The following is a 27,978-nucleotide window of genomic DNA, read 5'->3' as shown; positions in this document are numbered from 1 at the left end:
GATTGACATCATGGAAATAGAACAGCAGCATCTTCTACCTGCATGACTGAGCTTTTTCAGGTGGGCAGAATAAACCAGGACAGTATACAGATCAGAGGGCAGGTTGGCAGGTGTGGATGGCCACAGAGGACGTGGGATGATCCTAAGGAGTGTTTCTACCATGATGTGTGTATGGGATGCAGGGAGGGGACAGAGAAGCAGGCAGGGAGACAGAGAGAGAGAGGGGGAGAGTGAGGGGGGGAGAGAGAGACAGTGAGAGAGAGAGAGAGAGAGAGAGAGGGAGGGAGGGAGGAAGGGGAAGATAGGGAGAAAGGGAGGGAGGGAGAGACAGAGGGAGAGAGAGAGAAAGGGATGGATAGAGGGATAGAGGGAAGGACAGAGAGAGGGAGAAAGAGGGAGAGAGAGAGGGAGGAAGAGAGAGAGGGAGAGAGGACCAATTCACCACTTTTGTCCAAAGAACCAGGCCAACTGTCTGGAGCCCGAGCATAACTTCTCTAAAGGGTTTTGGAGCATATTGTTTTTTGATTTCCCTTATTCCTGCAGTTCTTTTAGAACATGACCATCTTCTGACTGTTCTATTCTTTTCTTTCTTTCTTTCTTTTGTTTAAATACACTCCTATGATTTGAGCTTGTTTTTCTATCTTGTAAGCTATATCCTGGCAACATTCCAGGAATGATTCTAATTTTATTGGCAGTGGATCCTCAAATTTCTTCCTACAAAATAGGCTTCTGGAACCCTTCCCTGGAGATGGCTAATTTCAGATCATGTTTATGAATTCCTGAGATTCTCATTCAGAGTTAATGATTTTCCCCTGACTTCTCTAGTTGCTTCATGAGGATTTGTCTTAATTCTCTGTAGGATGAGGGAGCCATCTTCTCTGGAACCTGCAACCTTGTTTACAGGGGCTGGTGTGTGTGTGTGTGTTTGAGTATGTGTGTGTGTGTGAGTATGTGTGTGTGTGTATGTGTGTGTGTGTGTGTACATGCATATATTCACATGCACACACACACTCACTTAGGAGGTTAAGCAAACTTCATTAGTATTCCTCTCTTTCAAAACTGAAGACGCAGCAGGAAAGTGAAGCCCTGGGCACTGGGCTGGCTTTCTGGTTCAGTGACTCCAGGCTCCCAGCCCGGGAGACAGGCCCCGCCTCATGGACTTACCCCTAGCATTTCTCTGCCTCAAAGGACGCTGGCCAGCTCTGTGGTGGGAGCAGCCTAAAAGTCCCTGGGATCTAGGAACTTTTATCATTCTGAAGAACAAGAAAAACAGAGACACCTGGAAAAGCTTTGCAGGAGGAGTGGCCACATCACCTGGTAGCATGTACATGTCTGCAGGGCCCAGCTGAGTTCTGGGGGATGGAAGGTGGTTCCAGGAAATGGTGACCTGAGGAACAGGTAGGGGCTGGGAAGGTGGGACCTCCTCTGGGAAGACCATCGAGAAAGCAGGACGTGAGTTGGGGGCGGCAGCGTTGTGTGAGGGAGCTGGGAAGTGCCAGGCAGTGTCCAAGAAGGGTGTGGGGGAGCTGGATGGGTGGGGGCAGCCAGAGCAAAGAACAGGTGTAGACAGTAGGTGAGAGAGCAGGTTGGGGGAACCGGTGGAGGAAGCAGATGAGAAAGCAGGTTGGGGGAGCAGGTATAGGAAGCAGGTGAGACAGCAGGTGGGGGGAGCAGGTGTAGACAGCAGATGAGAGAGCAGGTGGGGGGAGCAGGTGTAGACAGCAGGTGAGAGAGCAGGTGGGGGGAGCAGGTGGAGGAAGCAGGTGATAGAGCAGGTGGGGGGAACAGGTGTAGACAGCAGGTAAGCGAGCAGCTGGGGGGAATGAGTGTAGACAGCAGGTGATAGAGCAGGTGGGGGGAGCAGGTTGAGGAAGCAGGTGAGTGAGCAGGTGGGAGGAAAAGGTGTAGACAGCAGGCGATAGAGCAAGTGGGGGAGCAGGTGGAGGAAGCATGTGAGAGAGCAGATAGGGGGAGCAGGTGGAGGAAGCTGGTGAGACAGCAGGTAGGGGAACAGGTGTAGACAGCAGGAGATAGAACAGGTGGGGGGAGCAGGTGGAGGAAGCTGGTGAGACAGCAGGTGGGGGAACAGGTGTAGACAGCAGGAGATAGAGCAGGTGGGGGAACAGGTGGAGGAAGCTGGTGAGACAGCAGGTGGGGGAACAGGTGTAGACAGCAGGTGATAGAGCAGGTGAGGGGAGCAGGTGGAGGAAGCATGTGAGAGAGCAGATGGGGGAACAGGTGTAGACAGCAGGAGATAGAGCAGATGGGGGGAACAGGTGTAGACAGCAGGTGAGACAGCAGGTGGGGAAACAGGTGTAGACAGCAGGTGAGACAGCAGGTGGGGGAACAGGTGTAGACAGCAGGAGATAGAGCAGGTGGGGGAGCAGGTGGAGGAAGCAGGCTGACAGCTGAGCAGGTGTCTCCTCAGTAGGACTCTGAGTTTCTACTGTGGACTTTGCGGTGAGGTCAGTGGGAACTACGGAGGGTGTGAGAGAGAGTGTGTCCTGATGCTGGGAAGCTGGGGTTTCTCCACTGAGGCAGGCATTGCTGGGAAGGTCAGGCCAGATCTCCCTGCCCCTGGGAGCCCATGGGAGGCCAGGACAGACCCGCTATCTCTGTGTGGAACTAGAGCTTAGGGCCTGATGTCAGTGCAAGGCTGTGCCTCTACCGGCAGACCTTGAGGCTCACTTCACTCCTCTCAGGGAGCAGAGCGCTCAGGTGCTCCCTGGTGGGAGGCCTGGGACTTTTCACCATGGGACCAGCCCACAGGGGCTGATGGCTGGCAGGATTGGCCAGTCCTGCCTCCGCTCCAGGGCTGCTCTCCCCCCAGGTCAGCTGCTTAGTCATCCCCGCACTGGACTTCCTTGTATGGCCAGAAGAGGAACCGGAGGGTGGCGCAGGGCTGACTGACCCCCGGGACCCCTCCAGCGTCTGGGGCTCAGCTGGGCAGATTCCAATTCCTGGAGGAGAAAGGAGAGCACTTAAAAGAGCCTCAGGCAGCTTGCTTCCAATAGAGGAGAGCCGGGTGGGCTGGGGACCAAGGGTCCGGGAGTGACAAGTACCCCTGAGTTAGTCAGTGAGCTGTGTGAACCTCTTGGTAGGCAGTGACCAGCATTTTTTTGTTTAATGTAATGAAATAGAAAAAAAAATACCTGAATGCGTCACATTTAGTAAGAGTAAAAACCGCTTTGTGAAGCTGATTTCAGTCTGTGTGGGGGTCAAATTAGATTCATTTCTTTGTGTGATTCATAGTTTTAAAACACATAGTTTGGGCCGGGCGCGGTGGCTCAAGCCTGTAATCCCAGCACTTTGGGAGGCCGAGACGGGCGGATCACGAGGTCAGGAGATCGAGACCATCCTGGCTAACACGGTGAAACCCCATCTCTACTAAAAATACAAAGAAACTAGCCGGGCGAGGTGGTGGGCGCCTGTGGTCCCAGCTACTCGGGAGGCTGAGGCAGGAGAATGGCGTAAACCCGGGAGGCGGAGCTTGCAGTGAGCTGAGATCTGGCCACTGCACTCCAGCCCCGGCGACAGAGTGAGACTCTGCCTCAAAAAAAAAAAAAAAAAAAAAAAAAAAAAAAAAAAAAAAAACACATAGTTTGAATCATATTTAAAAGAAGGTATTAAAATATTTTGAAAGTTTCTTACTGATTGGCGAAAAGATCCATCTGTTTTCTCTCTGTCTCTCCAGCGCTCTCTCCCCATCCTCCCTTCCTCCCACCTTTCTTTGTTGTGAGGAGGATGCCTCCTTGTTACTCCGTTACTTCTTTTACTTCTTTTTTTTTTTTTTTTTTTGAGACGGAGTCTCGCTCTGTCGCCCAGGCTGGAGTGCAGTGGCCAGATCTCAGCTCACTGCAAGCTCCGCCTCCTGGGCTCACACCATTCTCCTGCCTCAGCCTCCCGAGTAGCTGGGACTACAGGCGCTGCCACCTCACCCGGCTAGTTTTTTGCATTTTTTAGTAGAGACGGGGTTTCACCGTGTTAGCCAGGATGGTCTCGATCTCCTGACCTCGTGATCCACCCGCCTCGGCCTCCCAAAGTGCTGGGATTTCAGGCTTGAGCCACTGCGCCCGGCCTACTTTTTTTTTTTTTTTTTTTTTTTTGAGATGGAGTCTGGCTTTATCGCCCAGGCTGGAGTGCAGTGGCTCAATCTCTGCCTACTGCAAGCTCCACCTCCCTGGTTCATGCCATTCTCCTGCCTCAGCCTCCTGAGTAGCTGGGACTACAGGCGCCCGCCACCGCGCCTGGCTAATTTTTTTGCATTTTTAGTAGAGTCAGGGTTTCACTGTGCTAGCCAGGATGGTCTCGATCCCCTGACCTCATGATCCACCCGTCTCGGCCTCCCAACGTGCTGGGATTACAGGCGTGAGCCACCGCGCCTGGCCTCATTACTTCTTTAGGCTGGGACCAGATCCCAAATGGTCCATTTGTAAGACAAACAGCAGGGTGGACGTGGCACTGTGCTCATAAGGGAAATGCCAGATTCATCCCCCAGGCATTTCGAATAGACGTTACCCCATCACGATGCCAACCTTTTTGAGGATGGGGGCTGTGTTTCTTTGCACAACGTTAGGTAGGGCCCCCATTGCCCCATCTCCTGCCTCAACCATGGGGCGTCTTCAATCAGTGTTAGCTGAAATGTGTGTCCTTTCCATGTTTATCGTACTGGAACAAATGGGGCTCTAGACACCTTTCTTTTGCTGCATTCCCTAGCTAGCTGGACAAATTTGGAATTTAGAGAATATATACATATAGAGGCCGGGCACGGTGGCTCACACCTGTCATCCCAGCCGTTTGGGAGGCCAAGGTGGGCAGATCACCTGAGGTCAGGAGTTTGAGACCAGCCTGTCCAACATGGCGAAAACCCATCTCTACTAAAAATACAGAAATTACCCAGGCACGATGGCGGGTGCCTATAATCCTAGCTACTTTGGAGGCTGAGGGAGGAGAATTGCTTGAACTTGGGAGGCAGAGGTTGCAGTAAGCTGAGATCGCACCACTGTAATGTAGCCTGGGTGATAGAGTGAGACTCCATCTCAAAATATACACACACACACACACACACACACACACACACACACACACACACACATATATATATATATATATAATTCTTTAAAAAAAATTTTTTTTTGAGACAGAATCTCACTCTGTTGCCCAGCCTGGAGTGCAGTGGCATAATTATAGCTCACTGCATCCTCGTTCTCCTGGGCTCATGAGATCCTCCTTCATCAGCCTCCTGAGTAGCTGGGACTACAGGTGTGCACCACCATACCTAGCTAATTGTTTTTTATTTTTAGTAGAGATGAGGTCTCACTATGTTGCCCAGGCTGGTCTCAAACTTCTGAGCTCAAATGGTGCTCCTGCCTCAGCCTCCCAAAGTGCTGGGATCACAGACATGAGCCAACATGCCTGGCTTGAAAAGCAATTTCAAATAAATAAGCTTTAGATACATGTTACCATGACTCTAATATTGAGAAAAACAGAAATCCTTGCCTAGCTAACTTTGGACTTCTTTAATTTCAAAAAGTCTGGTAAGCTCCTTGCCATGAGAATGAGGAGTGCCCGGAATCCCCACCCAGCCCAGCTTCTATGGAAGCCTCAGCCGCCCTCATGCTCACGGGGACCCCGTATCTCACTGCAATCCAAAAGGCTGGGACTGTGCATGCGTGGGACACAATGCTAGGATGCTTGAGGTTCAGCTCAAGATGCTAACTTCAACCCTTGGGAATTAGTGTCTGTCTCTCTTCCTCACCTTCTAAGCCCTGCTGCTCAGAGCCTGGCCTGCGATCTGCACTGGGCATTCTGAATGGGGCATGACAGAGGCAGGAATGAAGGCTCCCCAAGAAATGCTGAATCACAAACTTCATTTAAACAGGACTTGTTGGGTGATCCTTATGCAAATTTGAGAAACACTTTAATCGCTTCTGTAGTATCGATTACGAAGTAACCTAAACTTTTTTTAAAAGGCCCTAATGTTTACATAACAGTGCTCTCTGACAGCCTGTGACGTCTTTCTCCCCTTCTTTCTCTGGCAGGTGTGTGCTCTGTGCTCCTGCTCCTGACCACACGATGGCCCCAGAGCCCTACGAAACCTGTAAATGAGTCCAGCGGCCTAAAATGCTTCTCTCAAAGGTCGTGCTGATTTCCTGATTAAAAGATTAAAAGAGCTGGGCACAGTGGCTCATGCCTGTAATCACACCACTTTGCGAGGCCGCGGCAGGTGGATCACCTGAGGTCAGGAGTCAGAGACCAGCTTGGCCAACATGCTGAAACCCCATCACTACTAAAAATGCAAACATTAGCTGGGCATGGTGATGTGCGCCCTGTAATCCCAGCTACTCAGGAGGCTGAGGCAGGAGAATGGCTTGAACCCAGGAGGCAGAGGTTGCAGTGAGGCTGAGGTCGTGCCATCTCACTCCAGCCTGGGGACAAGAGCAAGACTTTGTCACCAAAAAAAAAAAAAAAAAAAGATTAAAAGTGAATCATTCCCACAAAGAATAGATTTGGATATTTTCCCAGAAATGTTCTCTTCCAAACCTGTACATGTTTACAGGTCCCCATGACATAAGGCTTTTGATCACTTTCAGTGCAATGTGCTTTCTGATATGCGATATGGATTTAAAACTAGTCACAACCATCCTATTATAAGAATGCACTCTCCTTTAGGACATGGACATTTGAGGAACCACCTCTGAGCTCAGTATTTTAGCATGAATCTACCTTCGAATCTAAAAAAAATTATTGTATATTTTTGAGCCCAAAATAGGACAAAAAGTGTTTGGTTTCTTGCCATTGTATTAGTATTCTTTTTGTCCTGGCTTAGAGCTTTATTGCGGCATAACTGGTGCACAGTAAACTGCACATATTTAAAACCTACACGGTGAGAAGTTCTGACTTATCTCCCATCAGCGAGACTTAGACCACATTCAGAAAAACGAGGCTCCTGTCACCCCAGAGTTCTCCTGCGCTCGCTTTCCGCAAGTCCCTCGCCGGGAAGAGCGCTTCCTGTCATCATAGACGTGTCTGCATCTTCTTGAATTGTGCATCATGGAATTATACAGTGCCCACTGTTCTGCTGCCAGCTCTTCTTGCTCAGCGTGATGTGTTCAAGATTCATCAACGCAGGCTGCATCAGCAGCTGCTGCCTTTTCGTTGCCGAGCTGTCCTCCATTGCACTGATACGTCCTGACTGGTTTAGCCGTTGGCTTGCTGGTGGATATCTAGGTTGTTTCTAGGTGTTAGTTGTCACAAATAAAGCTACAATAAATATTAGTGTGCAAATATTTGTGTAGAAATAGACTATCATTTCTCTTTTCTTTTTTCTTTCTTTCTTTCTCCTTCCTTCCTTCTCTCTCTCTCTCTCTTTCTTTCTTTCTTTCTTTCTTTCTTTCTTTCTTTCTTTCTTTCTTTCTTTCTTTCTTTCTTTCTTTCTTTCTTTTTCTTTCTTTTGAGACAGGATCTTGCTCTGCTGCTCAGGCTAGAATGCAGTGGTGCAATTATGGCTCACTGCAGCCTTGACCTCCTGGGCTCAAGCAGACCTCCCAGGATCAAGCAGTCTTCCTACACCTCCCTAGTAACTGGGACTACAGACACATGCCACCATGCCTGGCTATTTGTTTTTTATTTATTTATTTATTTATTTATTTTTTTATAGAGGCAGGATCTCCCTCTGTTGCCCAGGCTATTCTCAAACTTCTGGGCTCAAGCAGACCTCCTGCCTTGGTCTCCCAAAGCACTGGGATTACAGGCATGCGCCACTCTGCCCAGGTGCTATCATTTCTTTTACAGAAATATCTAGGAGGGAAATGATGAGGTTAAATGGAAGGTATATTTGTAATTTGTAAAGAAATGTCCAAACTGTTTTCCAAACTTGTTGCACCATTTTACATTTCCACCAGCAGTATCTGAGAGTTCCAGGTGTTTTACATTCTCACCAACACTCGGTAGGGTCACGTTTTGATATGTGTGTGTGTGTACTGGTATTTCACACTGGCTCTCAACTGTATATCCCTAGTTACTCTGATATTCAGCACATTTCCATGTGCTTATTGCCATCTGTGTGTCACCGTTAGAGAAGTGTCTGTAAAAAATTGTGGGCCCATTTTTGACTTGGAATGATTGTTTTCTTTTATTTCTTATTTTTTTCATTTTTTAATTTTTTTTATTATTATACTATAACTTCTAGGGTACATGTGCACAATGGGCAGGTTTGTTACGTATGTATATTAGTGACATGTTAGTGTGCTGCACCCATCAACTCGTCAGCACACATCAACTCGTCACTTACATCAGGTATAACTCCCAATGCCATCCCTCCCCACTCCCCATAATAGGCCCCAGAGTGTGATGTTCCCCATCCCCAGTCCAAGAGATCTCATTTTTCAATTCCCACCTATGAGTGAGAACATGTGGTGTTTGGTTTTCTGTTCTTCCGATAGTTTGCTGAGAATGATGGTTTCCAGCTGCATCCATGTCCCTGCAAAGGACACAAGGTCATCCTTTTTTATGGTTGTATAGTATTCCATGGTGTATATTCCCCACAATCCAGCCTGTTTCTGATACTGTGAGTAATATCATCTCCCCCTTCGGTAATTATGAACTCTTTCACAGATGGGTGTAGGCCCCCAGTATGTACACCCTCAGAGGGTGTACACCCGTGTGTATTGGGAGTCATCTCATCCTCTTCCTCCCTGAACATGAAGAACAGTTTCCCAGGAGTGTTTCTACTCCCTGCGATATTGGGTGTCATATCCTGCTCTCCCACGTGGAAATCAAAACAATATCACAGGGAGCATGTACACCTTTTGTGATCTTTAAAGCAGTATCATCCTCTCCCTGGTGGATATCAGGAACAAGTCTATTAATTATTAATATTAATAAATATAATAAAATTAATAGTAATTATCAATATTAATGATCACAAGAAAGATAGTAAAAATTCATACTGGTTTAAAATGTTAACGATTTGTACTAATAATTAATAGTAATATCACTATTAATAATAAAATAATGATATCAGCCATTAATGTTACTGAAATCAATACAATGTGATGCTGGTAAGAAAATAACAGTTAGTATAAGGGACTAATAATATTGTTAAGTGACATTAATATTAATAATGAATTTTAAGCGTGCATAATCATGTATTTAAAATCATTATCCATAATAATGGGATCCTATTAATTATTAGTAAAATTGATAATTATTAAAATCGATCATTGATGTTTAATGGTCATATTATTACTCCTAATACCACAGGGAGTGTACACCTGCCAGTGATGTAGTTCCTAATATCCAGGGACCGAGAGCATGATTTTAGTTTTAATATCGCAGTAGGTGTACCCTCACCCCGTGACGCTGATCCTAATATCCAGCGGGGTAGAGGATGACATGACTCCCAACATAGCAATGAATGGACAGCCACCTGGTAATATTGCACCTAATATTCCCAGAAGAAACCGACGCTGTTACTCCCAATATCACAGGGAGGGTACAGCTCTTCTGTGATATTGTTCCTAGTATCCGGAGAGGGAGAGGATGATAATAATTCGCAGGCTGTGTTCACCCGCCCTGTGATATTGTTATTAACATCCTGGAAGGGCAGAGGGTGATATTACATTCCACACAGCAGGAGGCGAACACCCAGCCTGGGACATTGTTCCTAATATCCATGGAGGGGAGAGGGTGATATTACTCTCACTATGGAAGAGGGTGTACATCCACCCTGTGACACTCGTCTTAATATTCCAAGGCCGAGAGTTGGATATTACTCCCAGGATGGCAGACAATGTACAACAACGTGTGATACTCTTCCTGATATCCGGAAGGGGAGAAGATGGTATTAATCCCCATATGGCAGAAGGTGAAAACAAACTGTGATATCTGTGAGACACTCCCCACGATGAGGGGACTAATAGCCCATCTCTCTCCCCACCGACTCCAATATTAAATCATAATCGTTTCACATGGCATAAACTATATATGTAAATCAGCTATTTCCACACCTGGATGCTTGATTTAACCCTCCTTACATTGTTAGCCATTTAAATGATTTCTACTTTATCCTTCTTGCTTTTCTGGAACCCAGGCTTGACCAGCATGAAACTGCAGGTGAACCCAACCCTCTGTGACTGCTGGGAGACTTTTCCCATGGACCACACACCACCTGACACCACAGGCCTCTTGTGGAGATTCCACTGCCTCTGGCATCCTCGCCGTGGCTGAAATTCTCACCCAGGAGGCCAGCAAAGCCTCTGGGGCAGAAGTTGTCACCACAACTGTATTAACTCCGTCAAGGAGGGCAGTGGAATCTTCCAGGACAGGCGGCCCCTCCGCAGGGGGAAGGGCCACTTCAGGAGGGTGTGTCTCAGAACTTTGCAGGGACGTTTCCCTTTTTCCCACCTTTAATTTTTTTTTGCAATGATTTCCGGATTTTGGCCTCTTTTGCTGTGCTAGGAAAATCCTTTTGATTCGGGTAGGCAAAGGCACACAGGCGCTTATATGCATCCGACTTCTGACCTTTGGAGCTCAGCTTCAAGTGTTGGCATCAGGCCCACAGGATGTCCCGGTTAATCAGATTAACAGGTGGCAGTTTAGAGGATAATGGAGGAATTGGTATCTTCTTCTGAGGTCCGGGGTTGTCAGTGTACTCTGCCTTCTTCTCAGGGCAGAGCACTTTATCGCCTTTGACACATTTTTTCTTTGGTTCCCTTTGCTGATGTTCCTGGCAAAGCAATCATGTTTGGTTGATTAGAAGCCTGCTGATCCTCTTCCCTCGACTTCTCTGTGGAGGTGTCCTTGCCTTTTGCCTTCTCCATACTTGTAGAAGAAGCGGAGCCTCGCAAGATGAAAAAAATGGAAATTCTTAAATTTAAAAGTTTAGGATGTCTGACAACCCTAACAAAAACAAGCAATGAGGAAAGGATTCCCTATTTAATAAATGGTGCTGGGAAAACTGGCTAGCCATATGCAGAAAACTGAAACTGGACCCCTTCCTTACACCTTATACAAAAATTAACTCAAGATGGATGAAAGGGTTAAACGTAAGACCTAAAACCTTTAAAAAAAAAAAAACCCTATAAGAAAACCTAGGCAACACCATTCAGGACATAGGCATGGGCAAGGACTTCATTGACTAAAACACCAAAAGCAATGGCAGCAAAAGCCAGAATTGACAAATGGGATCTAATTAAAGAGCTTCTGCACAGCAAAAGAAACTCTCATCAGAGTGAACAGGTAACCTACAGAATGGGAGAAAATTTTTGCAATCTATCCGTCTGATAAAGGGCTAATATCCAGACTCTACAAGAAACTTAAACAAATTTAGAAGAAAAAGCAAGAAAACCTCATCATAAAGTGGGCAAAGGATATGAACAGACACTTCTCAAAAGAAGACATTTATGCAGCCAATGAACATATGAAAAAAAGTTCTCATTATTACTGGTCATTAGAGAAATTCAAATCAAAACCACAATGAGATATCACCTTATGCCAGTTAGAATGGCGCTTGTTAAAAAGTCAGGAAACAACAGATGCTGGAGAGGATGTGGAGAAACAAGAATGCTTTGACACTGTTGGTGGGAGTGTAAATTAGTTCAATCATTGTGGAAGACAGCGTGGTGATTCCTCTAGGATCTAGAACCAGAAATACCATTTGACCCAGCAATCCCATTACTGGGTATATACCCAAAGGATTATAAATCATTCTACTACAAAGACACATGCACACATATGTTTACTGCAGTACTGTTCACAATAGCAAAGACTTGGAACCAAACCAAATGCCCATCAGTGATATACTGGATAAAGAAAATGTGGTGTATACACCATGGAATACTATGCACCATATAAAAGGATGAGTTCCTGTCCTTTGCAGGGACATAGGTGAAGCTAGAAACCATATTCTCAACAACCTAACACAAGAACAGAAAACCAAACACTGCATGTTCTCTCTCATAAGTGGGAGTTGAACAATGAGAACACATGGACACAGGGAGGGGAACATCACACACTAGGGCCTGTTGGGAGGTGGGGGGCTAGGGGAGGGATAGCGTTAGGAGAAATACTTAATGTAGATGATGGGTTGATGGGTGGAGCAAACCACGATGGCATGTGTATACCTATGTAACAAACCTGCATGTTCTGCACATGTATCCCAGAAACTAAAGTATAAGAAAGAAAAAAAAAGAACAGATCATTTTTTAAAAATCAAAATTTTTGTTAAAAAAAACAAAAAACAAAAAATAAAAATAAAAGTTTAGGATGTCAACTAATTCTTCACAACTTTCAATTAGAAATCTAGTGCAAAAGAATATTGCTTAAAAGTAGAGTGAAATGTTAACCACATTGGAAATAAAAATAGTTACAAATTAAAATTTTTTTTAACACAATGGAGGATTTTCAGCTTACAGTTAGGTGGATTTAGAAATATCAGAACACATCTGCTAAGGAGATGATGTGGCACCTTTAGAAGTCTGCTTGCACACAGCTGGAAGCCTTCAGGGGTAAAAACAAACTGCTTCTCTTGCTGGGATTCAGACATGTCCAAATATGTCTGGTGAACAGATAGAACTTTATTGTCAAATGTATTTAAAGGGCTAGACAATGGGGTAGGGAGGAGACTCCCAGGAAGGAATCATTCAACTAACAAAAAACCAAACACCCATTAGTCCAGTAATTTCTATAGTTATACATGACATGCTTGATGTGCATCCCTTCTGTATTAGGAACTGCTACAGGCACAGGGACACCACACCAAGCAAATCAAGATAAAGCCCTTACAAGCACGAGGCTCACTTCCATGGAAGGAAGAAAGAAAATAGACACACAGCACTGTCACATAGAGTACAACGGGCAGGAATCAAGTAGAGTAAGCGACAGATACCGATGGTCTAAGCTGCTGTTTTGGGTTGAGTAGTTAGAAAAGGCCACTGGGATGAGACTCCATTTGAACAGAGACTTACAAAAAGAGACAAGACAAGGCCGAGGTGGGCGGATCACTTGAGGTCAAGAGTTCAAGACCAGTCTGGCAAACATAGTGAAACCCTGTCTCTACTTAAAATGAATGAACAAACAAACAAACAAACAAAAACTAGCTGGGCATGCTGGTGGGTGCCTGTAGTCCCAGCTACTCAGGAGACTGAGGCAGGAGGGGAGCTTGAACCCAGGCGGTGGAGGCTGCAGTGAGCCGAGATCACACTACTTGCACTACAGCCTGGCAGCCTGGGTGACAGAGCAAGACTCTGTCTCAAAAAAAAAAAAAAAAAAAAAAAGAGAGAGAGAGAGACAAGACAAAGTTGTGTGTGGTGATTTCTGACAGAGGGAACAGAAGATTGGAGGCTCTGAGACAGGAGGGATGGGCAGGTCTGAAGAGTAGATGGCTGTGCAGTGAGGGGCCATTAGCAAGGGCCTGGGTGGGAGAAGAGCCATCGGTGAGGTGGTGGGCTGTGAGGCAGATCCCCAAGGGGCTTCTGGGTCAGGCAAGGGTTCTGGGTTTACTCTGAGTGGGAGCAGAAGGTTCTGGAAGCTTTTGAGCAATAGCAACTCCAACTCCATCCTGGTCAGAATGGAGGGTTATTGTGACGATGGCCTTCTCTTTTCTCAAGGCACAGATATGAGCCTTCAGGGAGACATTTCTAATGGAAAAACTGAAACGAACCCTACACCTAGGACATTGGGGGCCATGCAATTTTCCTGTGAGATTTTATCAGGACTCTGCAACCCAGGGGAACTCCCTCTCCAAGAATCTCCTCACACCTTGCGCACATGTCGTCACACCTTGCACACAAGGAGGGCAGCCCAGCAGGGGGAGGCCCCTGGCAGGTACAGGGGTGCGGACACTTGGGGACTCCCTGTGGTGGCCTCTGCACTGCTGGCTGGGGCTGGAGGAGGCCAAGCCGGTTGTGCTGCTCCAGGCTGTAAGGCAGCAGAGGCTTTTCTCATCTTCGCTTTTCTCAGGCCCTCCCTTTCCTCCTCCCCACCTCACCTACCCTCTCCTCCTTTTCTTTACTTGTTCTCCACCAACCTGATTTTTCATCTGTGCTTATTTTGTGGAGGATTATTTCTGCATGACATAGGAAGGAGACTGTGAAAGCCCACTGGTATAAGGAGGATTCTTCAAACTAAAGTATCCGTAAGTGTCCATTTTAAACAGCTAAATGAATACAGTCAATGGAATGACAAATTGCCAAATCATGTCTTAAAGCCAGCTGACAAGAAATCCCTGGAGCATATATAAACCAAGGAACAGGTGCAACTCCGAAAAAGCATTCAAGATGAGTTACAAAGATTATGACAAGGTAAGACAGAGCCAGAACCACTAGTTCAAGATTAGATAAAAAAGAATTACATCGTAGCTAGATATTTACTTGTTTAAACATACCACTTTATAATATTATTTTCAGAAATAATTTTTTTTTAATTTAGTCAAATTATTTTAAGGAAAAGTACAGAATTTTTCTATTTTAATCTGGGTTCTGTAGTTTAGACTATGGGTTTCTCCCTTGAGATTCCATCTCTATCTAGTAACAGTGTTTTCTACCATTATGCCACTTGAGTGGGAGGACATTGTTGGTCCAATACTAATCCTGCAAACTGCAGCTTACAAGATTTTACAACATGGTCTTAATTCTTTCCCTGAAAAACCACTCATGGCATGGGGTTGGGGATTAGAATATTCAGGATGGACAGAAAGAATTAAGGGTACTCGCAAACACAAAATTTACTTCTCCTTGGTCCATATACAGACATGGAGATACAGATTAAATTGCTACTTCTTGAGTCAGGTACATTAGGCCTAAGTCCTAATTCTGCCATTTGCCATTACATTGGTCAGGCTACTACTACCTTTACATATTTAAAATATAGGGATAATAATAATACCGACCTTATAGGGTCATTGGTAGGATGAAGTGAGATTTTGCCTGACCTACACTTAGCCAGGTCTCTGTATCATAGTAGGCATTGCTATAACTAGCTATATTAGGGTTGTTCCCACTGGTCTTTTACCTAGATGATTGCTTCTAAATTAAATAAAAGTAGATAAATGAACATTATACAATTTTTGCTGTTTTTTATTTATATAAATTTATGGGGAACATAAGAAATGTTGTTACATGTATATAATGCACAGCAGTCGAGTGAAGGTATTGAGCACGGCCATCACCCAAGTACAATCGATTTCGGTTAAGTACAGTCCCCCTACTCCACTACCAAACATGGAATTAATTCCTTCTGTCTTACCATATGTTTGTACCCTTTAACCCAGTCCTCCTCTTCCTCCCTTTTCTCCCACACTTCCCAATCTCTGTTATTTATTTTTCCCCTCTTGACCTCCATGTGATCAAATATTTTAGTTCCCACATGTGAGAACAGGTGATACTTATTTCTTTGTGCTTGGATTACTTCACTTAAGATAATTCTCTCCAGTTCCATCCATGTTGCCACAAATGACATGCTTTTCTTCTTTTTATGACTGAATAGAATTCCCTTGCATATATTTATGACATTTTCTTTATTCATTCATTTGTTGATGAAAACGGGTTGATTCTATATCTTTGCTATTGTGAATAGTGCTGCAATAAACATTCCAGGTTTATGTATATCTTTTATGTATTGATTTCTATTCCTTTGGATAGATAGGATGTGTACATGAAAAATCCAAAGAAATCTATAATTAACAAGCAAAGTAATTAGATACGATAGTATACACAAATCAAATGTATTTTGAAACAATAGCAACAATTAGAAAATCATTTTTTGAGACAGTATCTTACTCTGTCACCTAGGCTGGAGTGCAGTGGCACAAACTCACTGCAGCCTTGAACTCTTGGGCTCAAGCAGAGTCCTCCCACCTCAGCCTCCTCCCACCTCAGCTTCCTCCCACCTCAGCCTCCCCAGTAATTAGGATTACAGGCAGGTACTACCATGTTTGGCTAATTGTGTGTGTGTGTGTGTGTGTGTGTGTGTGTGTGTGTAGAGATGGGATCTTCCTATGTTGCCTAGGCTGGTCTTGAACTCCTGGCCCCAAGTGATCTTCCTGCCTCAGCCTCTCATAGTGCTGGGATTACAGGAGTGAGCCACTGTACCTGGCCTGAAAATTAATTTTTAAATGACATCATTTACAATTGCATTAAAAATATCAAACACTTAGGAACTAGCGAAATGTGTGCAAGAAAACTATAAAAAATTGACATAAATTAAAGAAGAGTATCTCCAAATAAATAAACAGATATTCCATGTTCATGGACTGAAAGTCTTTATACTGTAAAATATAAATTATTCCTCACATAATCTACAGAATCTAAGTAATACCATTCAACATCCCAGCAGGTATTTTTATGGAAATTAACCAGTTGATTCTAAAATGTATATGGAAATGCAAAAAGCTAAAAGAGCAAATACAATTTCAAAGAATAACAAAGAATATTTATAATACTAGATATCAAGACAGTAATTCAAACAGTATGATATGGACATGAGAATAAATAAACAGACCAATGAAAGAGAATAGTTTTAGTGAGCATACCTCTTTGGAAAACCACTTAGCAGAATCGGTTAACACTGAACATATGCACACCCTACATCCCCACAAGTCCCCTCTCTTCTAGGTACAGAATAATGCTCCCCCCTAACATAAATATCTAGCTACAATGTAATTAGTATGTCTCCATACTAATCCCCAGAATCTATGCATATGTTACCATACATGGCAAAAAAGAATTAAGGTTATAGGTAGAATTCAGTTGACCTGATCATCTGACCTTAAAATAGAGAAATGATCTGGGATTATTCAAGTGGCTGCAAACCTAATGAGATGAGTTCATAAAAAGGAAGGAAGAAGAACCTGTGAGAGGGGTTTGACCTACCCTTGCTGGTTTCGAAAATAGTGGAAGGGGCCTCAAGCCAAGGCATGCGGGTGGCTTCTAGAAGCTGGGAATGGCCCTCATCCAGCAGGAAAATGGGAACCTCAGTCCTACAACCACAAGGAATTAAATTCTGCCCACAGCCCAAATGGGCAGGAAATGATTCTCCCCTAGAACCTCCAGGAACAAACACAGCACTGCTGGTACCTTGATTTTAGACACTACTGGACTTCTGATCTGCAGAACTGTAAAAATATAAATTTGTGTTCTTTTGAGGAACAAAGTTTATAGTAATTTGTTACAACAGCAATTGAAAATGAATACAGCAGCAGAATAAACAAAAATAATGACATATGTCACTGCAGTCCACCCCCTTGGTTCCTGAACAAGCATGCCTGTGTGCACATACACAAGCACACGCCTCTTCCCATACGAAGAATTCCAAAATGACTGCACCTATTATAATGCAATGGTCCTTCTTTCAACCATAAAAACCCTCCTCTTCTTCCAACGGGAGATGGCCTAGAGTCAGATCCACACAGGTCATTCCGCAAGTCGAGGATCTGAGGATGCCATCCACCCCTCTGGGAAGGTATAACTGCAGTTTCATGATCTTGCAACTTCTAGGCTCCAGACAAATTTAACTATTACCAAGGTACCTCATCTAATCAAGGAGAGAAAACAATTTGAGCCAAAAAATTAAAGAGAGTCTGATACAGTAAATGGTGGTCCAAACAACACGTTGTAGCCACCTGGGCAATGAGGAAGGGAGACCCTTGGTCAGATGGACAATTTGGCTGATGCAGGTTCTGTCTGTGTGGAGGAGGATGTGGTTTCTGCTCCCTTTTATTCTCTGTGGCCCTGCCAGAGAGGAGCCTCATGAAGGGCTGTGGCCCAGCATAGAGCAGCCATGAAAGCCCACACTCTGAGGGTGGGGGTGAGGAGCCTGAGGTGGCCCAGGGGACGGAACGGTCACAGGCTCCTGCATGCCAGGCCAGGGCACTGTGCTGCAACATTCTCTCCAACATTGTGTTGATGCCTATCAATTGATTCTGGCTGTAAACAAACATTTTCCTCTGAATCTTGCAGTTCTTCCTGCCCTGTCTCTAGGCCTTTAGTCCATGACTTCTGTTCCTGCATCCTCTCTGGCTCCAAGCAGTGGGAACAGAGAGCTGAGGTAGCACCAACAGCCCCAGGAACTCTGCTCAGCCCCCAAGCCATGGAGAAGTGAGAACTTGCACCAGGAGCAAACACAGCAAAAGGAGTTTGTGAGGGTGCAGGATTCTCTGCTCCCCCATCCTGATTTCCAGAATCCCAGTTTGATGGTTCCCTGCCCAACTTTGTCTTGGAGAAAGGAATTCAGATTTACAGTTCAAAAAGAAGATTGTGGGACTGTAAGTGGCCCTGGTCCCTGGCCTCTTACAGTGGGAAGTGAGCACATCTTTACAATCTCAATACACCTTTCCAGCTGGTGGCTGTCTGCTGTCATATTAGGATTGAAGCCACATTTGTCTGTCTTGCATTGCCTCACCCATGGCCTCAATAAACAGCCAACACTCCCTAACACAGCGATGGCTTTCTACCAAGAATGCTAGACACCAAGCCATGACACCTTTGCTAAGTAATGAACACTGCATAATTTTAGATAAATTAAAGTTTTAGATAAGTCCAAGACTCGTGGACATACCCTAATCGAAACATAAAATAAAGCTCACATCCAGATTCATTTAAGCTCACATCCAGATTCACTGATCATTACTAGATCATACTTTATCATTACTAGGAATTTTCCTTGTTACAAAGTCCAAAGAAAAGGGCTCAGCTTGATATTCATATTATCTTACTTATCTATTTTCAAGATATAAGAAGAAAAAGGACTCCGGATGACACAAAAGAGACGGTCGTCATTATGAAACGTCATTTGAAGTCAGCGGCTCTAATAATGAAGACATAACTGGAGGAAATATTGTAAAGGAGGCAGAGACCCCCGCACAGCACTCCTCAGTTTGGAGAGACGGAAACTGAGGCCTGATCACAGTCCTCTTGCCAGGCTGTAGCAAAACGGGACCTAGAAGCAAAGTTTTCCATCCCTGGACCCAGTTACTGTCCTTGGTCAAAGCTCAGACTGAAATCCTTGCCTAGATTCGATTATGAAGAGAGCAAAGAAGAAGGAGGAGGAGCTTTAAGAGAGAAAAGCCTGGGAAGGGCCGATGGGACCTCCGTGGGATCGCTGAGGCTTGCTTGCCTCCTTTGGGAGTCTCCAGCTGTGGCGGCGGAGGGGCTGCACCCAGGGACGCTGGAGAGGGGCGGCAGGGAGCTGAGGAGAGGTTCATCCCCCAACTCCACCCACTGCAGTTAAGAGTGTAGCGACTTGGTCTTAGAAAACCTGGGTCCTCTCTATTTTGAGGTCTGGAACAGCTGGAACAATCTGGCTGCAAGACGCATGCAGGACGCAGATCTGCCCCACATCCACTTTTGTTCTTCACTATTCCAATTAACTTCATAAAACTTAAAGTAGGAATGTGTTGCTGACATGGCAATACTTGCATTTTGTGTTTGTTGTACTTTCTGAAGAAACTAGTTCCATTAACTTATTTTATTAATGTTTTTGTATGTCCTTCATTGTTTTCCATTTTATGAACACTAGGACGCATGAAAACAGAAGCATTTCTTGTTCCACATCCCGGTGCCAAGGTGAGCAGTTTCCAGTGCAAGTCAGGGGCCCTGGGAAGACTTCAACAAGCAGCTCTGGAAAACCAGGAGGCTCCACCCTGGAGAAGCCGCACCTCAGCTGTCACCCCAGTGTGGTGAGAGCAGGAGGCATTTCCATTATTCGTGTAACACCTCGCTCCCAAAAGCATCTGAAGCATTTAACACACGTGCACGCATCGGGCAGAATTAAGAGTAAATAGAGGCTCCTGGACGCTGACGTTCCCATCAGGGAGGCCTTCGTTTCCAGGGGTCGACGCGTGGGCGCTTCCTCCGTCCAAGCGCAGCGGGTATTTGCAAAACAACCGCAACAACGAGCTCTCCCAAGAGGGGTCTAAAGAAGGGCGCAGACCTCCCGCTGGAGGCGGTCCTGAGCGTCAGGGCTGGGCCGGCTCGAGGGCGGGTCCTCTCCACCCGGACCCCGCGGTCCCCTGTCTGCCCAGCGTCCCCGCTGCCCGCTCAGAGGGGCTCCCAGAGGACGTGTCTCTCCCCACGCCTTGCGGACTTCCCCGCCCGGGGACCGCGGAGTTCTGCAGTGACGCGGCGGGAGAAAGGAGCGGGTTAGGGTCTGTGCTTTTTGTGGCTCGAAGGACACACGGAGGGAAGCGACCGCGCGTGGGAACAAGGACTTCTCCCAACTCCTTCCAAGTGGGTCGTCCACGGACGCACCGGCTTTCCGAATTCGCCCCGTGTTGTCCCTGCTGGCCACTTGCCAGCTTCGCGCTCACCTGTGGATGAGGAAACCACTATTTGTCTGGTCAGAGTCCTCCAGGGGAACACCGTGCAGTTTGGAGCCTCCGCCCACCCCCAAAGGAAAACCGAGATTCGTGCCACGGTTCCTAATACCTCAGTGAGAGGCGGACACCCGGCGACCCCGGCAAAGGCGCGTCTTAGGCTCCCCGGACGCTCCCGAACCCGTCCCTCTGGCTGCCGAGCCCCCCGCGCCTTCCCGTTTCGGAAGGAGGCACGCGCGGACCCCTCGGGGTGTCCCGGCCCGGCGGCCGCGGGGGACGGCAGGTCCCGCTGGTCGCTCCAGGAAGAGGCGGGGCGCTGGGACCCCAGAGCTGGGGACCCCGGGCTGGGAGCCGCGCGCGCCGGGACCCGCTGGCCGCCTTCCGCGTGAGGGTGGCCGCACCTTCCCGGGCGCCCGGCAGCCGCTCCCCCGGCCCGCGCCGACGGCCACCGCGTCCCCTTTGTGCGGCCGGGGGGGAGCAGCCGCCTGCAGACACCATGCTGTCCACCGGGGGCAAGTACGCCGTCAAGAAGAGGAAAGAGCCGGTGCGGAGGAGGCACGCGGGGCCGAGGGGCGCGAGCGGCGCCTCTGGGGACCGAGCCTGGGATGGGGACCGCGTCGGGCAGTGGGGGCGGCCGGGCCGGGGTGCGGAGGGGAAGGCGGGGGCACCCCTGCGTCCTCCCGCAGTCCCCGAGCCGGGCCTGTCTCCCAGTCCGCGGCCCTTCCCTGCAGCTCTGGCGGCGAATTCTGAGGCCCCCGCGGCGCCCTGGCGCTGAGCTCCTGGGGAGCCTGGGGAGAAAGGATTTCGTTTTAAAGACACCCCCACCCCTGAACCTGCCGCTGGGGATTTTTAACCTTGACAGTAAGATCCACACCTCGTTCGGGCACTGGTCGGCCGGGGTCGCGCGCTTTCTGGAAAGGGCGTGCTGGGGTCTCCTGCGTTTTGTGATCTGCGCCCTCCAGGACGCTGCGCCTCAAACCAGGGCTGGGTTTACAGCGTGTGCGCAGCGGCGGGGATGGAGGTCTCCGGGTCACGGAGGTGCCGTTGCGACGGAGAGGCCAATGGGCAGCCCCCACCTCATGCACAGGGAAGGGGATGCCAGGCCCTGCGGGGTGGAGGACCCCGGCGGGTCAGGGTCCCCTCCGGGTCCCCAGGTCAGGCCCGAGCGAGCTGCGTGGAGATGGGGAAGGCGGCACCGCCGAGTTCGCTGCGGCCCCAGGGTTGGGCAGACGCTCTTAAAGGAAGAGTCCATCGGAAATCCGGTGTAGGACACAAACCCCTGAGTCTTCGTCCAGTGCCCAGAGGTCGGGTTGGGGCCTGGGAGAGGTTGTGCGAAACTGAGCCGCGATGGCTGCGGAGACCCCGCTGGCCTCAGAGCTCGGGTCCTGGAACCGTCCCGAGGGACGCGGAGACCCTGGGGAGAGCCCGGCTGCCCCGCGCGAGCTTCAAATGCAGAAGGCTGGTCCGCGTCCGAAAAACTTCCGAAAGATCTCAAGATATCAATTCTCATTCCATGTAATTTAAAAATACACAAAATGCCAGGAGAGGTGCCTGATAAAAAGAAAGTGCAGATATGAAATGTCACACAAGTGTTCATACGAAATGTCCAGAAGAACGGACATCCAGGGAGTATGAAAGCAGACGGGTGGGGGGGGGGGGAGGATATGGGGGGGGAGGATATCGGGGAGAGGGGAAGCGGCTGCTAAGGGGAGACGGGTTTCCTAAGGGTGTTCTGGAACGCGCTATAGGTGATGGTTACACAGCATTGTGATTGCACCTACTGCCTTTCAATGGTGAAATTTGTCTGTGTATTTTACCACAATAAACAAAAGCTCATGAAACTTTTCATTAGGAGCACAGATATCTCAGAACTACACTCCTCAGGAGAAGTTTATTTTCCAGGACAGTAGAACCAGTAATCATTGGATAACTGAAAAAGATGTTCAAAATGGGAAATTTTTAAGAGTGTTACAAATACCTTAAATATTTTATTTTAACTGAAAATATCAATGGCTATCAATTTGCTAATCCTCTGATGCTGGTTGGGTCCTCTTCTTCTTCTTCTTCTTCTTCTTCTTCTTCTTCTTCTTCTTCTTCTTCTTCTTCTTCTTCTTCTTCTTCTTCTTCTTCTTCTTCTTCTTCTTCTTGTGTGTGTGTGTGTGTGTGTGCATAAATCGCACCCACAAGGTACTGTCCTCAGTTTAAAGACACTTGCATCTCAATATGATCCTGACGTGTAGACTAATTCACCAGCAACTTTTTTTTTTCTGCAGCCATACTGCGAGTCTTTCCAAAGCATCCATCATAGTTCACTAAGAACACTTCACAGATGGCTCCAGCTGATCCCAGCCTCATGGGACAGCTTTCCTCATGCACTGGATCCCTGATCATGTAAAGTTTCTCTACCCTGAGAATGAGACTGAGACTGACCTTTCTCTCTTTAAAATGCAAAGTGAGCGCTCCAGATGGGGAGGCCGATGCTACACACAGAAGCCCTGCTGCTGTGTTTCTGTTGATGCTGATGGTCACTGATTAGCATGCACCTTGCTCAGGTCCTGCTGCTGTGTGTTTACATTGATGCTGACAGTCACTGCTTAGCATGCACCTTGCTCAGGTCCTGCTGCTGTGTGTTTACATTGATGCTGATGGTCACTGATTAGCATGCACCTTGCCCAGGTCCTGCTGCTGTGTGTTTACATTGATGCTGATGGTCACTGCTTAGCATGCACCTTGCTCAGGTCCTGCTGCTGTGTGTTTACATTGATGCTGACAGTCACTGCTTAGCATGCATCTTGCCCAGGTCCTGCTGCTGTGTGTTTACGTTGATGCCGATGGACATTGTTTCGTATGCACCTTACCTAGTTCATGGCCTGTGCAGTGATAAAGAGAAGACCTTTTGCTTCTGCACCCCAGGTACAATTCCTGTGAGCAACCTGGCAAATATTTTAGAAACTGTGTAGTTTGTGTTGCCTTTTGGCTTTTCATGGGAATTTTTTAAATGATGAGGAAATGAGAGTGGTTCACAAGAAAATGGAGCAGACACAGGGGATAGTTAAGGGCCTCTCCAAGCAATGCGGGTATCATAAAATAAATGTTAAAAAATGAACGAACTAAACAAGAAGGTGCTGGGGTTGATACAAAGACTTAGAACTACCAAGAGTTGGGAGCATTAATGGCGATCGCTTCAGGTCCATCAGCAATTCAGAGACCTAAACAAATATTCCCTATTTATGCCGAATTTGCAGACTGTAGAAATCTAGGAGACAAAATGACCAGGAAAAATGTGTGATTTGGCATGGGTGAAGGTCTGGCAAGTTAATCAAGTTGAGGACTGTTGAAGCCCTAGGGTGATCCTGCCTTTGCTGGGTGCCCAGACCATAGCCACACTCACAGGAAATTGCCAGCGAATAGAAAGTAGGTTTCTTTTCTATTTTTGGTAGTTCTTATTATCAGGCATATGTGCATTTGAATTTTGTCTTCATAGCATTTCCTGGGTATATTTCTCATTTTTTAAAACACACATGATTTCATCTAGATTTGCCACCTTCACAGGGTCACAGAGAAGGGTGGGAAGAAGGGAGGCCCTGGTCTGGGTCTTGTAGGACCATGGACAAGAGTGGGGAGGGACAAGAGGAGGTTGTAAGAAATTATTCTGCTCCTCCCAGGAGGCTCAGGCCAGCCTTTTTTCTGCAATTGCAGTTCTGGGTTGTAAACCATGTAGACTCTTCCCTTCGGGCCAGTGTGGAAACTATGTAAATTCAAGGGGGACCTCCCCACTTAAACCCAGGGCTCTCCTCCACAGTGAGTCTCCTGCACCACCAGCTGGGATCTCAGTGCTTCCTTTTCTGTCCTCCTCCAGGATGGGGTCCACCGTCATCCTCACCCTCTTCCTGGCTGTTCTCCAAGGTCAGTCCTGCCCAGGGGTTGAGGTCACAGAGAAAAATGAGCAGAAGGGAGCCCCTGATGCAAATTTTGTGTCTCCCACACAGGTGTCTCTGCTGAGGTGCAGCTGGTGCAGTCTGCAGCAGAGGTGAAAAGGCCCGGGGAGTCTCTGAGGCTCTCCTGTAGGACTTATGGATACAGCTTTACCAGCTACTGGATCCACTGGCTGCGCCAGATGCCCGGGAAAGAACTGGAGTGGATGGGGAGCATCTATCCTGAGAACTCTGATACCATATACAACCCGTCCTTCCAAGGCCACATCACCATCTCAGCCGACAGCTCCACCAGCACCGTCTACCTGCAGTGGAGCAGCCTGACGGCCTCGGACTCCGCCATGTATTATTGTGCAAGAGGGACCATCTAAAACCCTCCATGGTGCAGGTGCAGAGTGAGGTGCCAGAGACACCCTCCCCAGGGACCTCTCTATTCATCCGGGGAGGAAACACTGGCTGTCTGTGTCCTCAGGAGCCAGAAACAGAGAACAACATGGGAGGGTTCCCAGCCCCTAAGGTAACTGGATGGGAGAACTGACCAAGGGAGATGAATTCTCTGAGGGGGCTCTTGTGTGTTCTACAAGGTTGTTCATGGTGTATATTACATGGTTAACATCCAAAGGCTGTCTAATAGGCACCTCTTCAATATGATAGCCTTTTAATTAGTGAAAATTTAACACAGTTCATCATTGCTTGCTTGCCTTCCTCCTTCCTATCCACTCTCACTCCCTCCTTCTTTTATTTTCTACTTACTTTTCGAAAATCATTTAATCCCTTTTTGTACTATTACTCGGTTCTCTTGCTTTTTTTTTTTGTTTTCCTTTTAACAATATGCACTGAATAATTCATCTTTGTGCAAATTTGTAAGTATTTCGATATAACAAAGACTTCCTTCATAAGTAAATTTCCTGTGAGTAATCTTGCAGCTATTTTAGAACCTGTTTGATTAAGGATACATTAAAATAAATACATAAATTTTTAAAGACATGCAACCTATCAAAACTGAACCACCGAGAAATAAAAAATCTGGAATGGGCGTGGTTGCTCATATCTGTATTCCCAGCACTTTGGGAGGCCCATGCGGGTAGATTACCTCAGATCAGGAGTTCGAGATCAGCCTGACCAACATGGCAAAAACCTCGTCTCTACTAAAAATACACAAATCAGCTGGGCGTGGTGGTGTTCGCCCGCAGTCCCGTAGTCCTGGCTACTCGGGAGGCTGAGGTGGGAGAATGATTTGAACCTGGGAGGCAGAGGTTGCAGAAAGCCAAAATTGAGCCACTGCACTCCAGACTGGGCAACAGAGTGAGACTCCAGTTAAAAAAAATCTGAACAGACCAATGAGTAAAGAGATTGAGTCAGTGATTTTTCAAACATCTCAAATCAAAGTCAAGAACTTCATGGATTCACTACTGAATTTTATTAATTTTTTTTACAAAGCTAGAATCTCTACTCAAATTTCCAACAAAATAAAGAGGAAGAAAAGCATCCAAGCTTATTTTGGAAGGCCCTATTTCCAAAGCAAGGGAAAGACACTACAAGTAAATACAATTACAGGCCAATATCCCTGATTATCATAGTTTCAGAAACTCTTACGGGTGATGAGATGACAAGCAAAATTCAACAGCACACTGACAATAGAATTCACCATTATCAGGTGTGGTTTATTTCTAGGATGCAATGAAGTTTTAACCTACAAAAATAAAGGTGATATATTAAATTAAAACAATGAAGGACTAAAGCTACGTGTCCATATCAATAGATTTAGAGTCACTGACAGAATCCACCACACTCTTATTATAAAGAATCTGAACAAATTATGTGTAAAATATATACCTCAACACAATAAAGACAGCATATAACAAACCCACATCTAACATTATACTCAATGGGGAAAATCTTATCTTCCTCTAAGACTGGAAACTAGACAAGATCCTCGCCACCACTAATATTATTCAACATAGCACTGGGGGGTTAGACAGAAGAGTTAGGCAAGAATAAGATACAGAGTCATCCATATAGTAATGAATAAATTTAAAATATGTTTTGACTTATTATATGCTCTTATTTATAAAAAGCCCAAGAGACTCCAACAAAAAGGGTTGGAAGTAATGAAGAGATTCAATAAACTTCCAGAATAAAAAAACAAACTTATATTTCAAGATGGCAGGTTAGAGGCATTGCTAGCGTATCTCTTCCACTTGGATGGACAAACTAATGTGGAGAGTTGAACATGGTGCACTTACTTTCAAGAGGCAATGAAGGAGCTGAACAGAAACACTGAAATAATCTACAAACTTTCCGAAAAAAGCAGGAAGCTGCAGCCTACACTGTGAGTCAGGTGAAGGGCTCGGAGTCCACAGAGTTCCAGGGGAGAGTTTGCCTCTGGAATACACAACCCCACCTGGGATCCTGAAAGTCTAGGCCTCAGGAGAAGGCCCTAACCTCACCCAGTGCCAGGACCCTGCTGTGGAGGCTCATGGAATATAAAGTAGAAGCAGTGGCAGGAAGACCCTTGCACAAACCCGCAGATCTCCGTGCGGTCTGAGGGCCACCGTTTCCTAACGTTCTTCACAGAAGACCCTGGGGAGAACAGCCAAAAATTTCAGGCAGTAGTCACAGGTTGAAAGAAGCTGTCAACAGGGGTGTGTGATATAACCTCGGGTGGGGATGAACTCCCTTAGCCAGGGCCTGGGCAGGGAAGAGTGAAAAGTGGGCTCCAAGGTCAGGAGCCATGGGTGCAGGAGGTGGTGCCCGGCTTTGCAGCAGACAGGAAGGGGCATGGCATGAAACCCATGGCTGCAATCTCCACGGGGACAGTTATGACTCCTGCTATTTGCAGGTATTGATCACAGGCTGACTGGAACTCATCTCACTGCTGCCTGTGGAGCATCATGGGAGTGGATCTGCCTCACCAAGTGTGTGGGAACTGTGTGGGACTTACCACCACAGTAATACTCAAGTAATATGGCAAAACAGGGTGCTATAATGTCCCAAAATGGTCACACTAGGTCTCCAGCAATAAACTTGAACCAAAATGAAGTCTTTAAAATATCAGATAAGATACGCAAGAAGATATAACAAGAAGGTGAAAACCATCATAAACAAATGTATAAAAGCAGTTCAGAATATAAATACAAATTTTTAAAGAGACATAGATAGAAAGAGAAACCAATCAGAACTTCTGAAAATAAAAGACAAAATTCAGGAAAATAGTAAGGGAATTACAAAACGCCATGGAAAGTTTTAGAAATAGACTAGAAAAAGTAGAAGAAAAAATATAACAATAGACTCGAAAAAGTACAAAAGTTAAAGTAAAAATATTAGATGACAAAAAGAAGAATAAAGCAGAAATAAGAAGAAAAAAGGAGAAGAAGAGAAAAAGACTAGAGTATTTTTGAATTAATCAAATCAGAGAAAAATAAATTTAGAGAGAACCAAAAGAAGTAAACAAAGTCTCCAGGAAAAATACGGGTTTATGCAAAATGAGTAAACCTAAGCATAATTGATGTTTCTGAAGAAGAAAAACAATAATACGTTTGGAAAACTTATTTGAGGGAAAAACCGAGAAATACTGTCCTGGCCTGCCTAGAGACCTAGCTATCCAAATCCAAGAAGTTCAAATAACTCCTGGGAAATATATTGAAAAACTGCCTTCACCAAGCTTATAGTCATCAGGCTACCAAAAGTCAACATGAAGGAAATCATTCCAAGAGCAGTAACACGACAAAA

General features: G+C 46.3%; 1 long non-coding RNA gene, 1 pseudogene and 1 gene segment (V, D, J or C); 2 read left to right on the top strand and 1 right to left on the bottom strand.

Moving 5' to 3' along the window:
* Positions 1-1,311: 1,311 nt before the first annotated feature.
* On the top strand, positions 1,312-6,179 carry LOC115897653. The gene is made up of 2 exons (XR_004057418.1): positions 1,312-1,398; positions 6,042-6,179. It is a non-coding gene; the product is annotated as an uncharacterized LOC115897653 (long non-coding RNA).
* Positions 6,180-8,438: 2,259 nt separating this feature from the next.
* On the bottom strand, positions 8,439-10,910 carry LOC104666664 (annotated as a pseudogene).
* A 13,210-nt stretch (positions 10,911-24,120) lies between these two features.
* On the top strand, positions 24,121-25,229 carry LOC104668371. The segment is given in 2 exon segments: positions 24,121-24,217; positions 24,301-25,229. Coding segments are annotated over 2 exon segments (363 nt in total).
* Positions 25,230-27,978: the final 2,749 nt, after the last annotated feature.

This window comes from Rhinopithecus roxellana, chromosome 5 (assembly GCF_007565055.1).
Source record: "Rhinopithecus roxellana isolate Shanxi Qingling chromosome 5, ASM756505v1, whole genome shotgun sequence".
NCBI lineage: Eukaryota > Metazoa > Chordata > Mammalia > Primates > Cercopithecidae > Rhinopithecus > Rhinopithecus roxellana.
This window is presented reverse-complemented; position numbering and strand designations above follow the sequence as displayed.